The sequence below is a fragment of the Symphalangus syndactylus genome, chromosome 4, assembly GCF_028878055.3.
Source record: "Symphalangus syndactylus isolate Jambi chromosome 4, NHGRI_mSymSyn1-v2.1_pri, whole genome shotgun sequence".
Taxonomy (NCBI): domain Eukaryota; kingdom Metazoa; phylum Chordata; class Mammalia; order Primates; family Hylobatidae; genus Symphalangus; species Symphalangus syndactylus.
In genome coordinates this window covers 36,709,720-36,725,749 of record NC_072426.2, presented here as the reverse complement: position 1 = coordinate 36,725,749, position 16,030 = coordinate 36,709,720, and the positions used below count along the sequence as shown (strand labels likewise).

General features: G+C 32.4%; 1 protein-coding gene and 1 long non-coding RNA gene across 4 annotated transcripts in view; one reads left to right on the top strand and one right to left on the bottom strand.

Moving 5' to 3' along the window:
• Positions 1-16,030, top strand: part of RTKN2 (rhotekin 2) — an 82,338-nt gene that overhangs the window by 25,388 nt on the left and 40,920 nt on the right. The window contains exons 3-6 of the mRNA XM_055274428.2: positions 3,421-3,479; positions 8,025-8,078; positions 9,463-9,580; positions 12,960-13,157. Of these exons, the coding sequence (XP_055130403.1) occupies positions 3,421-3,479; positions 8,025-8,078; positions 9,463-9,580; positions 12,960-13,157 (429 nt within the window). The remainder of the gene's footprint in view (positions 1-3,420; positions 3,480-8,024; positions 8,079-9,462; positions 9,581-12,959; positions 13,158-16,030) is intronic.
• Positions 13,594-16,030, bottom strand: part of LOC129480539 (uncharacterized) — a 30,140-nt gene continuing 27,703 nt past the window's right edge. For 2 of the 3 annotated variants that reach the window (XR_008657076.2, XR_010120480.1), the window contains exons 4-5: positions 15,208-15,345; positions 13,594-13,768 (exon numbers count right to left, since the gene is read on the bottom strand). This is a non-coding gene — a long non-coding RNA (uncharacterized lncRNA). The remainder of the gene's footprint in view (positions 13,769-15,207; positions 15,346-16,030) is intronic. The other variant, XR_010120481.1, reaches the window with a different exon arrangement.

The window sequence follows — 16,030 nt, the reverse complement described above, 5'->3', positions numbered from 1 at the left end:
TGCCTGCTCCATCAAAATGACCATATCCTTATTTCATTTCATTTAACAGTCCCTAAACATTCATTGAGTTCTTTAGAATGTACTGAGCTGAATACCAGGCACTGGTGATAGAGCACTGAACAAAGTAGACGCCCCACCCCCACCCCCACGCACAAAAAAAGTACACACGGAGCTTATATTTCAGCAATATCCTCCATCTGTGCCCTTCCCACTGCCCCCACCACCCTCCCACCCCGCAACCCCTGCTCAACCCAGTTCATTCTTCTTGACTTACTTCTGAAATGCTTTATTTGGCTTTGTAAAAACAATACTAATCAGTGTCATTTATAGCATTGAATTATGTGTGTCATTCAACATAATTGTGATTTTTAATATTGCCAAAACAATTTTGTGAGTTTTGTATGATTATTATCCTACTCTCTCATCCTCCAGTTTTTTTGTTCATTGCTCAGGTACTATATCTCAAAAAAGAAAAAGTATAGGTTGGAAGTGAAAATTGTGTACTCTTAGTTCTATAATAAAACTTGTATTTAAAGACATTACTGATTTTATTTTTAAGATATTTATGAAGCTATAAATTTTATACCATAGTTTTAGGATGGGTTAAAATTTCATGCTAAATGTTTCTGAGTGTTTTAATTTTTACTTATTTGTATCAGAGGTAAAGGATTTTATAACCTGCTTTCAAATAATAGACTCCCATTTAGAATTATTTTAGTACTTCGTTAAGAAAATGTAAAATGCTTTCATCTTTGGGCTATTTCTCATTATAACTTGTTAATTTTGGCAAAGAAATGCTGTTTTAAATTCCCACTTGGAGCAATATAAGGAAGGATAATCTGTATTTACTCAGTCAATTTTAATACAAATTTTTGAGCAACAATGTGGCAGATTGGCACCCTCTTTTGGTCATTTTATTTACCTACAGGCAGAAATATAAGTAATAAAAATTAAGTTTGTCTTTTATATGTTTATCACTATCTTTTAAATTAGCATTTACAAATCTCAGCCAAAATAATGCTCTAGACTGTGTTCATATGGATAAGGTACACTATTACCTAGCTGTGCTTTGTTTGGTAATTTTGTGGTTATTTGCTATTTCCTCAGACTGGCTCTCTAATTCTAGCATTCAGAATTAGAATTAATATTGCAGATTTTTGAACAAGTATTTATATTAAGCAAACTATTAGCTACAGTAGCACATTATTAGACAGATAGTGTTTAACAATTTCATTGTCAATTTGGATTAATTAGAAAAACATCACATTTTAGTACTCTAAATAGCAGTTTTGTTATTTGAATTGAAAGTAATTCAAGCTTCAGAAAATTGAGGCTGAATTACTTCAGTTTTTCTCCTCTCATTTTTTAAAAGACTTAATTCTCTAAGATTATATGGTTAATTGAATTTATATCATAGTTTGACAATATTTGTGTATAATAAATTTGCTCACCAATCCTGGAAATGCCTATGCAAATAATTTATAATTGCAGGGGAGAAAGCTATACTCTGCCAGGTAGTTGAATAGTTTGGAAGGGGAAAATTTTTCTTGGTAAATATTCAGCAAGTTTGCTTTTGGTAGTTCTAGTATTTCAGAATTTCATTTGCCTGCCAAAGCCTCAAATTTAATCCAATTTAATAATACCTAATGGATCTCAACTTTAGCATAATCTATGACCTATTCCATAATACTTAAGTTACTCACTATATTTGAGCTTCCTTGTACTTTTTCACTGAAATAAGTATTTTAAGAATTTATATTATGCATTGCTCATATAGGTATTTTTAGAAATATTACTTTCAAATGCCAACCAATTATGTTTGTATTGTATTTCTGGTACAAATTTGAAGAAATTGAGATTTGTGTTTGATTTCTAGTGGGCCTTTCAGTGTATTATTTCACTAAAATAGATAATAAACTGTTCAATTGAACTGTTGAATTGAACTTTTTACTCTGTGAGGAAATAAGCAAGATAATCTTCTCTGACATTACAAACTAATATAAAATGTTGAACTTCGCTCTTTTTAAAATTTATGATTCAATGAAACTTTATTTTGAAATAAACAATGAGTATTTGTATGTTTCACTGAGTGAATTCCCTAGTTTTAATACCAGATATGGCCATAAAGTAATTAGGTAGAATTCTGAGAATATATGGCTTTAAATATACTGCATTATTTTAGTCATACCTAATGTATAATTCTATAAATACTATGTAAATATCTCATATAAACTTACGAACTTTACATCAGTAAATTATTTTAGCTCATTTGAAATATATGTCACCTATGTATTTATGAGTTTAATCCAGTAAAGGGGCAAAAAAGTTGGATGATATATTTGTTTTCAAATTTGGATGCATTATAATGAATATATTGGCAGTCTTTTTAACAGACCTACTGAAAGCAGTGTGTTGCTGTCATCCTCTTCTGAAAATTACTTAGATAACGTCCCATTTCAAACTCCCATCCAGTCTTTTTCCAGAAGCCTTCTTAGAATCAAACACTATCCAAATGGAAAATTTCCATCTTATCACTTATTTGAAGTAACAAATTAAATTAGCTGGTAGTTAATGAGCTGACCAAATTAAATAGGAATGAAAAATACAAAGAATACTCTTAGAAATATTGCCCTGTAAATGGAATGCTAATCTCTAAATGCAGTTTATTAGGAAAATAGGATATTAGGGAAATAGTCAAAGATTGGATTGTTTCTATTTTTAAAGTTTTCATGGTAATAAAATATTCTAACTTCAGATTTGGAAGTGTCTTATATCCCCAGAATTTCCTTTGAATCATAATATTTTTCTCTCTAAATTTTATTCTGTCTACAGAGCTACTCTGTTTCTCATCTTAGTTTGTTAATTTATTGTTTTAACATATGCTTAGTTCTTTGGAATCTTGGGGAAATTAAATATGATATTAAATATGATTATACAGCAGAGGGTACTTTTTTGGATATTTATCAGGTTCTATAAGGATAAGATACTCCTGGACAGCAAATTGCATGATTGGGAAGTTCATTAACTTTTTCAGGCCACTGTGTCTGGTAAGTTAGAAATGTAATTTATGAAATTGTGATCTAAGGTATTATACTTCTGGGGACATGGACAAATATTGTACATCTTGTTTACAGATACAAATGATCACAAAAGTCTTTCATTGTAAAGTACCCAGTATACAGTCACCAAGGAATACAAAGTTTATATGAAAAATTAGGGAGTGGCTCCAAATATTTCTTTTAATTTGCTAACTGTTGACTAAACATCTTAAAGTTTGAGTCAAATAGTTTACATTAACTGGAATTCATTATTATTCATGGATATGCATTTGCTTTTAATATTTCGACATTTTTGAAACACTGTTAAAACAATTGCTTATTAGAGAAGATCTTTTTTCCATAAGTTTTTTTGTTTTGACAGTGATGTGAAATTTGAAAGTAAAGAACGAACAGCATGTAAAGGAAAGATTGCCATATCAGGTATGCTATAAATGAATCTTTTATATTGCTGAATAAATTCTGTAACTACATGGTGGATTTTGTTTTATGCCCTGTCTCCATTCTCTTCATTTTGTTTTTCATACCTCTATCAGAATATTTGTTCTAAAACACTGTTTTCAGCATTATGTGCTACATGTATATAGAACTTTAGAGTTTAAGAAAACTGTTTCATACGTTACATATTCTACAGTTTTCTCCCTAGTGCAGCCTTGTAAAATAGGTAGAGTAATTGTTATTTTCTACAGACTCGGAGGCTAAGTGACTGAGCTAGGCCAAACCCAAGTCTTTTGACTCTGTTCCTTTCCTGCTCAGAAGCTGTAATAATGTTTATAATGTTTTGTTTAGGTCAGAAGTTCCGTGAGGTTTTGGTACCATGTTTATTTTGGTCATCACTTTATACCCAGAAGCTAGCATGGTGCTTGGCTCATAGTAATTGCTCAGTGACTGTTGGATGGATGGCTGCTCTTCATTGCCTGTAGTGTAAAGACCAAACATTTTTCTCCAGTCTTCCATTTTGACCCAATTTTTTTTCTAGTCATATCTTCTATTACTCCTAAACATAAGCTGTCTGCCTTAGCAGACATTTCTCTCCTTGTCCTGGCAACATAACCCATGCTTCTGACACCCAATTAGCTTGTGAAATAACTACATTCTCTTAAATATCTGTTTGTTTATCTATATATAATGTAATCTCTGTTACCGTTCCAACTAGAAAGGATGTTTCCTTTCTCTGAATTCCTAATACAGTTAGGAGACCCTTCACCACTAGATGGCACTTATGCTGTGCAGTCTCAGTTTCTCCAAAGTGTTCAGGAAGCTAAAGACAATGGCTTGGAGATGCCACAGATTGAAATGAATACATGGCTGACTTGTGTGTACACTAGTCAGATAATGCACTTTTACAAATATTTTCTCATCAGTACATTTTTGAAACAACAGTATATACCTCCACTGGTCCTTAAGTAATCACTAGGTTATTGGCTAAAAGTCTTGTACTAGAGAGCCTGCTGCTACATTTGAGGCACTGTCACCTAAGGAACTGTTTCTAGTAATATTTTTCTGGATAAACAAAATTATCACACAAGACGGTAGACCTACATTTTACAAAGTACATAAATGGCCAAAATCTGAAGAATTGCATTCAGCTAAGCAAAATATTCTTCAGAAAATAACTGGAATATGTAAAAATTTGTTGCTTGTTTTATAGTTATTTATATTTGTTTTTATCTTTATAATACAAAACAAAACATGTTTTATCCTTGTATCCTTTTGCTATCAAACATGTACTTTTATGTGGTATTGTTCATTATGTGTAGTAAATTTTTTGTGAATAAATTACTATAGATCTTTGAGATTTTATAAAAACTAAACATATCCTTCATTTCTTGCTTCTGATATAGTGCCACTCAGTATATAAATGAGATATGTTAAGTTGCTGTTAAACACTCAAATGCCATGATAGTCAACATCTATCGTCATTTCATAACAGTTTATTGATTGTAGCAATTCATAATATTAGAAATAACTATACATTTAGAAGGAGGCTCTTAAGTAAAAGTATTTAAAATAAAATAAAAAACTATTTCCTGCCCACAATTACTCAAGTGTAAAGATTGAACTTATTTCTGCATGTGTTTCTTCTTTCCAAAAGATAATTTTAAATTAAGGAACGGAAACTCTGAGAAAATCGGATACTTACGTAATGTCTTTTCATCTTTGCCTAGACTTAATTATATTTTGTATGTGTTTGTAAAAACAAAATAAAAAATGAATTCATCTTTATAAATCCATTTTCTCTTGATATTGGGATGAAAATGTGACCTTCATTTTGGTAAAGATGAATATTTGCAACAAAGTTTCATAATGTTTTGAGATTACATTGATAGCCAGAAAATACCTGGGTTTTCTGTTTCCAGCTACACCACTCCCTGGCCAAGTCTTTATGAAACTAAATCACAAATTTACACTTGTTATTTCTGCTGAACACCAGATATTTACCATAGGTAAATGTAGTATTTACCATAATTATATTGTGGTAATTAGCTTAGTCACCGACTACTAATTTAATGAATAAACCAAATCAGTTCACCAAGTACCTTAGTTTTCACTTTTGAAAATGATAGACAGACTTCTGGGACTTGATAGCATCAAGTCAGCTGTCTTATTATGACTCTCCCAGTTTACCATTAAAATGTCAATGAAGACATAAAACAAGACAAAGGTTAGAGTACTGTAAACTGAAACTGAGCCATTTGCAAGAATCTGGAAGGAAGTTCTATCATTGGAAGCTGAATTCAGAAATTGATGGGTTACAAATCCATTGCTATCTGAAGAGCACAAGACTAGCTGGAAAATCAGTATCCAACTTCTCTTGTGGAGCTGATATCCACCCTCCTCTCTTAGGCATGGCATAGAAGAAGGCTGACCCACAGGTTGTGGGTGTACAGCAAAGGAAGTCAGGATCCATGTCCCTCCCATGATAGTGTAAATAGTTAATGCTCTGTTAATCCTAACAGAGCAAAAACAGCTGTGAATAAGTATAGTTGTGAAATGAAATGAGTCAGCAGCTGTGGTCAAGCAAGAAGAAGTGGACATTTTGGCAGGATATCAGCCAAGTCATAATTACAAAACAATAAAGCATTCTCATAAAAATCAAAAACAAAATTATAATGTCATGCCAATATAATTTAACAATTTTAGAAATTCTAGCTAAAATAATAAGAATAAAAGATGAAACTATTGAAAATAAATTGAATACTGTTTGAAGATAATAGATTGTAGGCCCGGCACGGTTTCTCATGCCTGTAATCCCAGCACTTTGGGAGGCCAAAGCAGGCAGATCACTTGAGGTCAGGAGTTCGAGACCAACCTGGCCTACATGGTGAACCCCTTGTCTCTACTGAAAATCCAAAAATAAGCCGGGTGTGGTGGTGCATGCCTGTAATCCCAGCTACTCCGGAGACTGAGGCAGGAGAATCACTTGAACCCCGGGGGCAGGGGTGGTAGGGGAGGGTGGAGGTTGCAGTGAGTAGAGATTTCACGATTGCACTCCAGCCTGGGTGATAGAGCAAGACTCTGTCTCAAAAAAAAAAAAAAAGATAATAGATTGTAGACTTACAAAACTTAAGAGAATTTACTGCAACACTATTTGAATGAATAAAGAATTCAGTAAAAGTGACTGGATTCAAGATAAATATACAAAAAGTGGTAGTTTATCTTAAAATCAACAATAACTAATTAGAAAATGTAATAGCGAAAAAGATATCCTTTACAAGAAAATCTCCAAAAAACAAAAATATTAATTATTCAAGAATAACCTTAATAAAAATGTAAAGACAAATTATTATGCTGTTGTATATAAAGACAGAATATTATAAAGTTATCAGTTCCCAAATTAATTCGGATAATGGAATACTAATAAAACACTTGGGAAAGGGGGATTTTGACAAAATTTGTTCTAAAATTTATATAAAGAAATTAGCAAGTAAGAGTAAGGTGTTTTCAAAAATGAAATATATCTTACAAATTAGTAAGTATATTATAAAGGTGTAATAGTTACAATAGTATAGTGTTGCCAGGCATGATGGCTCATATCTGTAATCCCAGCACTTGGGGAGGCCAAGGAGGGCAGATTGCTTGAGCCCAGAAGTTGAAGAACAGCCTGGCAAACATAGTGAACTCTGTCTCTACAAGAAAAAGTATAATAATTAGGCAGCCGGGCGCAGTGGCTCACACCTGTAATCCCAGCACTTTGGGAGGCCTAGGCGGGCGGATCACGAGGTCGGGAGATCAAGACCATCCTGGCTAACACGGTAAAACCCCATCTCTACTAAAAACAGAAAAAAATTTGCCAGGCGTGGTGGCACATGCCTGTAGTCCCAGCTACTCGGGAGATTGAGGCTGGAGAATTGCTTGAACCCAGGAGGTGGAGGTTGCAGTAAGCTGAGATCGCACCACTGCACTCCAGCCTGGGCAACAGATGGCGTACACCTGTAGTCTCAGCTACATGGGAGGCTTAGGTGGGAGGTTTGCTTGAGCCCTAGAGTTCAAGGCTGCAGTGAGCCATGATGGCACCACTGCACTCCGGCCTGAGCAACACAGCAAGACCCTGTCAAAAAAAAAAAAAAAAAAAAAGAGAAAAATAGTACAGTGTTGGTATTTAGCTAGATAGTAATTAATAAATGATTCAAATTCATAAAATAGCCAAGGAACAGACATTTACTCAGAATGGCATATATGATAAAGATGTCATAATTAATCAGTAAGGAAAAAACAAATTTTATATATGGAGTTAGAACAGTTATTTTTATAAGAAGAATATATTTTTACCTCACAAAAATTTCACAGATAAACTTTTTAAAAGTACAAACTATGAACAATGTCTAGAAAATGTGCTGTTAAATAATAACACTTTATTTTAGCTTTAGTAGTCAGAATTATTATGGAATGCAGAGGTTCAGGTCACTGTAAAGAATAAAACTTACCAAAATTATTACTTGCCATTTCTTTTTCCCTTCTTTATAGATATTCGAATACCTCTAATGTGGAAAGACTCTGATCACTTCAGCAATAAAGAACGTATGTATGATTTTAATTTGTAATTGAAATGTTTTCTTTAGTATGTAGTATATCTGATTATTGAGAAAAAGGACTGCTTCCTTGCTGAAATAAATTGATGTCATTTGAAAGAATAAGCAGCATCTTGAACTGTTTTCTGATTTTTAATATAAATATGTTGCAGTCACTTGATACTGATTAATATAGTGCATATGTAGTGTACTTTTAGTTGTTGACAGGAACCAGTGCAAGGACAGTAAGTACCGGGTTCGGAGTGGGAACGGGGGAAGGGAAATAAGGAACAAAAGAAAATGTGTAGCAAATAAAGGTAAAGCCAACATTTCTTATATTTGACCAGAATCTGGAAGATTTTTCTGCCTTATTTCATTACTTCAGGTTATTTAACAGAATGAAATAAGGAAAGATTTTTAGCTTGATCTGATTTTTTTCCTTCAATATTTTATGGTTTTATATAGTCTTTACAAATCCATGCATTGCTTAGGTCATGGAAATTTAACCTCGAATGATTTCTAGCTGTTAGAGGCAAAGCAGGAAAGATATGATAATACTTTATCTTTCTTGTCTATTGTGATAGCTTTGTTCCTTGTACTTTAAAAACTGAATCATATTAAGCATAATTAGTTTTATATGAAGAATTTAAAATCAGGTTAGTGTTTATTATTCAATTAGGAAATATAATTTACTTTACAAAGGAATACATGTGGGAATTAAGTAAAGCTTTCTGATTACTAAAGAGAGTAAGTTTTTCTGAAGAGCTACATTTTCTCAATAATGAGGATTTAGCCTTTTAATCACCTAATACTTTTTAAAACATCACCAAATTAAAAGGCCCAGCAGCTATGTTTTTTGTGTTCTCATGTCTATTTTATTGTTTTGTTTTGTTTTGTTTTTCTTGTGGTTTCCTCCCTTGCTGTTAGTTTGGTGGAAAATATTTTGCTGTCGTTAATGTGCCTACTCTGAACCTCTTCTAATAAAAAACATCTTTTTCTTAAATAGACTTGGAAACCAAAATGACAAAGGTAGTAGTAGTGTGTGTGTGCACGCGTGCACGCCCGCGCATGTGTGTATATAAAGTTTACTATTAAAGCTTAAGAAGTTTAATAGGAATAAAATTTATGAGTTTGGTGGTTTCTTTAGGCTGCTGAGAGACCTGTATATTTAACTTTATTTTTTGCTTTCTTATTTAATTGTTGTGTTCTAGTTGAGTAAGGTATTCCTATATACTGGCAGAACAGTCACTGTAAGACTTAAGGGTTACAGTATACAATGTATGAAAAGAATCTCTTAATAATATTTAAGCTAATATTTTTCATTTTCAAGTAGATTGTAACATAATGATTTATTACATGGATTATTGCTTAATATGTTGTTATTTTTCCTCCAGGATCACAACGCTATGCCATTTTTTGTTTATTCAAAATGGGAGCTAATGTGTTTGATACTGATGTAGTGAATGTGGATAAAACAATCACAGATATATGTTTTGAAAATGTAACCATATTGTAAGTATTTTTTAATCTTCAGAGAATAAAAATAATCTAAAATTCTTTTTTAAAAGGAGGTTCTTATTATTGGTTCTTTGGATTCTTTTTATGTTTAAGTGTTCTTTTTAAATGTTTAAGTGATCTTTAAATGTTTAATATGATTTTAAAAATTACTTTGTTCAGAAGAAGTCCATTTCTCTATCTGCAGTTTTCTGATGTGAAATAAAAATGGAAATCTTGTAATTACTATTAGCAGTAAATATTTGACTTATTAGATATGACCCATTTTAAAATTGTTAATAAATATAGTTGTTATTAACTAAGCTATGCATACAACAGAATATCCTGTAATGTTATTCGATATAGAGAGAATTTAAGCATAAAACAGGATTTTTATCTCATGTAGGATATTTGGTTGCAGAAATACTAAAATAGTATAGCAACTTTATTTACAAGATAGTCCTGAAGTACATGCTATAGGAAGAGCACTTTGAAATTTTGGGGTGTTCTTTTTCTTATGGTGCACTTCTTTCATGTACTTCAAAACAATAAAAAAAAATGGGTGATCCTCAGGGCTGTTTTTATTGTCCCTGCTCTTTTACAGGCTCATTTTATTGTGGTCATAATACAGAACAAGAAAGAACTCCTTGGGTAGCCATTGAAATCATTTTTAACTAACATATTCTTTCCTGCCCTCCTTCAAAGGTTCTATGTGCCTAAATCAGTGTGGGATTTGTATTTTAGACTTTTAAAGACACGATCTTTAGATCTAAATGTTAATAGCTACTATTAATATAAAAATCCATGTGCATGGTTTTTGCCATTTTCAGCTGTGGAGCTAGACAGGTGAGATTTCAGAAGCCTAGTTTTGTCACTCACATAACATTAAAAAAACCTATAGCAAACTGTATTTTGTGGCTTCTGGTCCAGTGTCTCATAGTAATAGTATAGCCTGGAAAAATAAAATGCATTGTTCTGAGTTATAAGTAGTAATTCAGGCCTTCTTACAAGCTGTATTGAACCAAAGGAATTTATTTAGGGTCCAAAACATATCCCCAAATGCTTATATAATTGAGGCTAAAAAAATTACTTTTTTCTGGGTTATCTGAATACATTTATTTCCATTATCAGTTATTGCTAGTGAATTTTTTTTTTTCGGCCAGAATTACCAGTTAATGGGCGCTTTTCTTCACATCATTTTGCTATTGTTTGTTTTGATCATGGAGACAAAAATCAGACTTTTCTTTTCCAGGGAAAGAACAATAGAAGTTACTTAGGAAGACAACACATGATTTATAATTTTTTGAGAATTCTGTAAATATTTTAAATTGTACTAAAAATAACTGCTGACAAATGTTCTAAATGTTGAAAAATGTGCTTTTTGTTATGATTGTTTTTAATAAGTATTCAATATTTATGAATCTCTGGTTTTTCTCTAAATATTGACATTTGTTAGTCATTACCAGGAATACTGTATGTTTAAAAGTTGCCAAATAATAAACTAAAAATAGCTGGAAGTTATTCCTGGGGTTTATTCAAACTATAGATTGGCCATTTATATCTTTAAAAGTCTGTGCTCCATTTTGTAAATCTCTGAAACTGATGGATCTTCCATCTGCAAGTAACATCTGCTGCTGATGGACCTCTTTTGCAGTCTTAAGTATATTTTATTGTTAGTAACGCCACCACAGTCTTTAATGCTAAAGGTAGTTCAAAGGTAGTTCGTTGTGTCTGAAAAAGGGTAAAGCCAATCTTAACATTTGCTAAAATTTTTGCAGAATTTTGCATATTTATTTAATAAATATATATCTAGTACCTTCTACATTCCAGGCACAATACTAAATTAAGAACACAAAGATCACCCAGACAGCACCCATTCTCAAGGAGTTCATGCTTTGAACTATATTTTTCCCCTATATAACCAGATAGTAAAATGTTATTTATAGTTACTAGGTGCAAAAGTGGGGGAGGGTCGGGGCACAGTGACGAGTGCACTATAAGTGACTCTTTATAAAGAAGAAATGAAAACTAAAGGTTTAGCAGATATTTTTGGACGAACAGTCATTTCAGAAAATTATACATATAAATACCTTAAAAATGTATTAAAGGAATGACAAAGAGAAATAGTATTGGCAACAAAATGACCAGGGTATTTTATGCTTTCTTTAACATACCTATGTATATATTGGTTAAATTAAGTTAAGATTGCCCTAGTTTTGAAGCTGATATCTCTGAAAGTTGCAGTAACTCTCTCAGGCCATTTAGGGGCTAAATAAACACTGAGAGATTCTGTCTCATTAACATATATTAACATAAACTTATTCCAAATTCTTATTTTTTTCCCCATAAACCTTGCACTTATTGAGGAGATTTTGCAGTCTTCTCTTGGCTCCCCTGCAGCCTTTTATTTATTTTAAAAAGAAATTTTATTGCGTATATTTGAGGTTTGTAACACGATGTTACATGATACATATAAATAGTAAAATGTTACTATAATCAAACAGATTAACATCTATCATCTCACGTTACTTTTTGTGACAAAAGCAGCTAAAATCTAACAAAAATCTCTAACACAATTTTATTAACATTCACCTCATGTTTTTACAGTACATTGTATCTCTAAACTTGTTCATCCTACATATCTGCTATTTTGTGTCCTTTGACCTATATCTCCCCATTTCCTCTCCCCCAATCCTTGCCCATGGTAACCACTATTTTTTTCTCTATTTCTATGGTTTTGAGCTCTTTTTTTTTTTAATATTCCACATATAATTGAGATCATACAATATTTTTATTTCTATGCTTGGCTTATTTAACTTAATATCCTCCAAGTTCATCCGTGTTGAAGCAAATGGCAAGATCTCCTTTTTTAAGGCAGAATGGTTGTCCATTGTGTGTGTGTATACACACGTACCTTATTTTCTTGATCTTAAGTTTTACCATTGATGGACATATCTTGGCGATTGTGAATAATGCTGCATTCTTATAGTTTCTTCAATATCTTGGCTATTGTGAATAATGCTGCAATGAACAGGGGAGTGCAGATAACTTCACAAGGTAATGATTTTATCTCCTTCGAGTGTAAACCCAGAAGAAGGATTGCTGGATCATATCGTAGTTTCCTTTTTAATTTCTTTAGGAACCTCTATACTGCTTTCCATAATGACTCCACCAGCAGTGTACTAGGGTTCCCTTTTCTCTATACCCTCGTCAACAATTTATCTCATGCCTTTTTGATAATAGCCATCCTTATGGGTGTGAAGTAGTATCTCATAGTGGTTTTAATTTTTGTTTTCCTGATGTTAAATGCTGATTTTAAATGTTACATAAACAGAATGTTATAATTTTATTTTCTACTGAGTTAAATTTCCAACATTATGAATGCCCTTGTTTTTAGTAATGAAGCAGGGCCAGACTTTCAGATAAAGGTGGAAGTATACAGTTGCTGTACAGAAGAATCTTCTATAACCAACACACCAAAAAAGCTAGCTAAGAAACTCAAGACATCTATAAGTAAAGCTACAGGAAAGAAAATAAGTTCAGTGCTTCAAGAAGAGGATCATGAAATGTGCTTGCTCCTCAGCTCTGCTGTTTTGTAAGTTTTTAATACTGTATTTATGGTGACATAATTATATATTTGTGATATTTTAAAGTATTATATGTGAAGTGTATGTTTACTTTATAAATGGAAAAACATCAGGAAACAAAAACAAAACTTAGTTGTTTGACATTTACTCAACTGAGGTATACTTAATACCCTCCTTTAAAGGTAGGAAGTTGGGTGAGAGTGTTTTTAGTTATTTGGAATTCTAATATAAGTTGAATATCCCTTATCTGAAAGCCTTCAGACCAGAAGTGTTTTAGATTTGGACTTTTTCAGATTTTGGAATATTTGTGTATACATAATTAGATATCTTAGGGATAGCACCCAGGACTACACATTACATTAAATATATATATATATATATATATATATATATATATATATATACACACACACACACCTTATACATATAGCCTGAAGGTAATTTTCCATGATATTTTTAATAATTTTGTGCATAAAACAAAGTTTTGACTGAGTTTTGACTTCAAACATAACATGAAGTCAGGTGTAGAATTTTCCACTTGTGGTGTCATACAGGCATTCATAAAGTTTCAGATTTTGGAGCGTTTCAGATTTTCAGAGTAGAGATGCTCAGCTTGTATCTACCAAAAAAATGAAACGTTGGAAAGGAACTATGTATATGTCAAAGTATTTCTTTACATATTAATCTACTAATTAAATTGCTGTATGTATGTCATGCTTTATTCTTATACAAAATATTTTATCTTTTTAACAAAACCACATTATCATCATCATACTTAATAAAAAATAAGTCATTAATATCCAGTCTATATTCATATTGCCCAATTCTGGAAAAAATCCTGTTTTGATTTGTTCAAATCGGAATCCAAACAAGGTCTATAATATTACATTAAAGTGAGTCTTTGAAGTTTCTTTTAACCTACTACAATTTCCTGTCCTCTTTTTTTGTTGTCATTATTTATTGAAGAGACTAGGTCTTGTATAATTTTCCATATTTTGAATTTAGTTGATAGCATCTTTGTGGTCTTTTTTTACATTTTTTTCTGGCCCTTGTATTTCCTATAACCTTGCAGTTAGATCTAGAGGACTGATTAGATTCAGTTCTCTTTTAGGGGAATAATATTCGTATTATTCGATGTACTTCCTACTAGCTTCTAGTAGGAGGCTTTGTCCCACTTTCAGTAATGTTAAAATTGATCATGTTAAAATGTTAGGTGCTGCCAGCCTAACCCATCCAGTATAAAGTTCTCTCTCAGTCTTTTATCTAATGGTTTTTAACAGCCAAGGCTAATCATTTATTATTTCATTATGGATTATAATTTGGTGACTTTGTATATCTGTCCTGCATTCTTTTCTTCCAAACTGGAATTCTTGCAAAGAACGTGTCCTTGTAAACTCTCTGGATACAACTACAATAACATTGGTGGAGGAAACGGAAGAAAAAATGCCTGATTCTTCTGTTTACTAGATTTTAGAATATTAAGTTGAAACCCTAGCAATCATGGAGGTGATCAGTGTTGTTTTATTTGAACTCTTGAATTTTCTTTTCTTTTTCTTTTTTTTTTTTTTTTTTTTAAGACAAGTCTGGATCTGTTGCCCAGTCTGGAGTGCAGTGGAGCTCTCAGCTCCCTGCAACCTCAGCCTCCTGAGTAGCCAGGACTACTGGCACATGCTACCACGCCTGGTGGCTAATTTTTGTATTTTTCTTGTAGAGATAGGGTTTCACCACAATGTTCAGGCTGATCTCAACCTCATGGGCTCAAGCAATCCGCTTGCCTCAGCTTCCCAAAGTGCTGGGATTACAGGTATGAGGCCACCACACCCAGCCTTGAATTTTTATAATGTTTGTGTTTCAATCTGACATTCTCTTTGATGCCCAAGTTGTTCATCTTTGATCAGTGGGAAACTGTTAAGCTGACTTTTACATCCTTTGACACAACCTAATCTTTGACAGCTTTTTTGCTTTTTGACACAGTAAGATGTTCCCCTTTCGCCTTGTATTTTTCTGCCAAGACTTGGAAACACCATTTCTCCAAGGAGTGTGGTTTCCTTCAGATACCTTCTTTAAACATTGCATTTGTTTCTTCACAAATAGTTTTATGTTGATGTTTCTTTGGAACTCTGTTGATCAAGCTACATTCCTAGAATTTCTTTGCATGTTTCATCGAGTTGGCTCTTCAGCATGTCAATAATTTTACTGTAATTATAAAAAGCAAAATATTTTAGGTATAGATACTAGAAACGCCAGCCATCAGAATTTAATGAAATTACTCTTTTCATGTGAGATATATTACATGCAAAATATACTTTGGCACTCTAGCATAGTGTCTTTCAATCTCTTTGGATTGATGCTCATGCTAAAAAAATACATTTTACATCGTGACTGAGTGCGCAGTTATGTAAGCAGATAGATTTTATGAAGTAATTCTTAACCCTTACTATTTATCAGGCATTTTCTTATTCTTTTGCTTTCAGTTTTTTTAATGCTGTTTGTAAATCATTAAATTGATTTCATGACCCATGAATCGGTCCCAGCCCACATTCTGAAAAGCAGTCATAGAAGATATCTTTCCAATATAAATGTCATTTAAAAGGAGTCAAGAGACCTTTAATTTTCTTCTCTTAGATCTAAGACCATCTTTAAAACTTTGCTGCATTAATATTATATCAAGGATTTGCTGGAAGGTACTTTAATTCAGTCATAAGGTGGTGTAATTAATTCTTTTTGATGATTAGATAAACAATTCTATTTCCAGGCTTAAGCAGGTTTTAGTGCAGAAAGATCTTAGAGATAATTACCCAGTTCAATAATTTTTACATTTTTTAAGTAGCAAAACTCCTATTTTAAAAATGACAGGACCAGTAGTGTCTCTTATCCAACT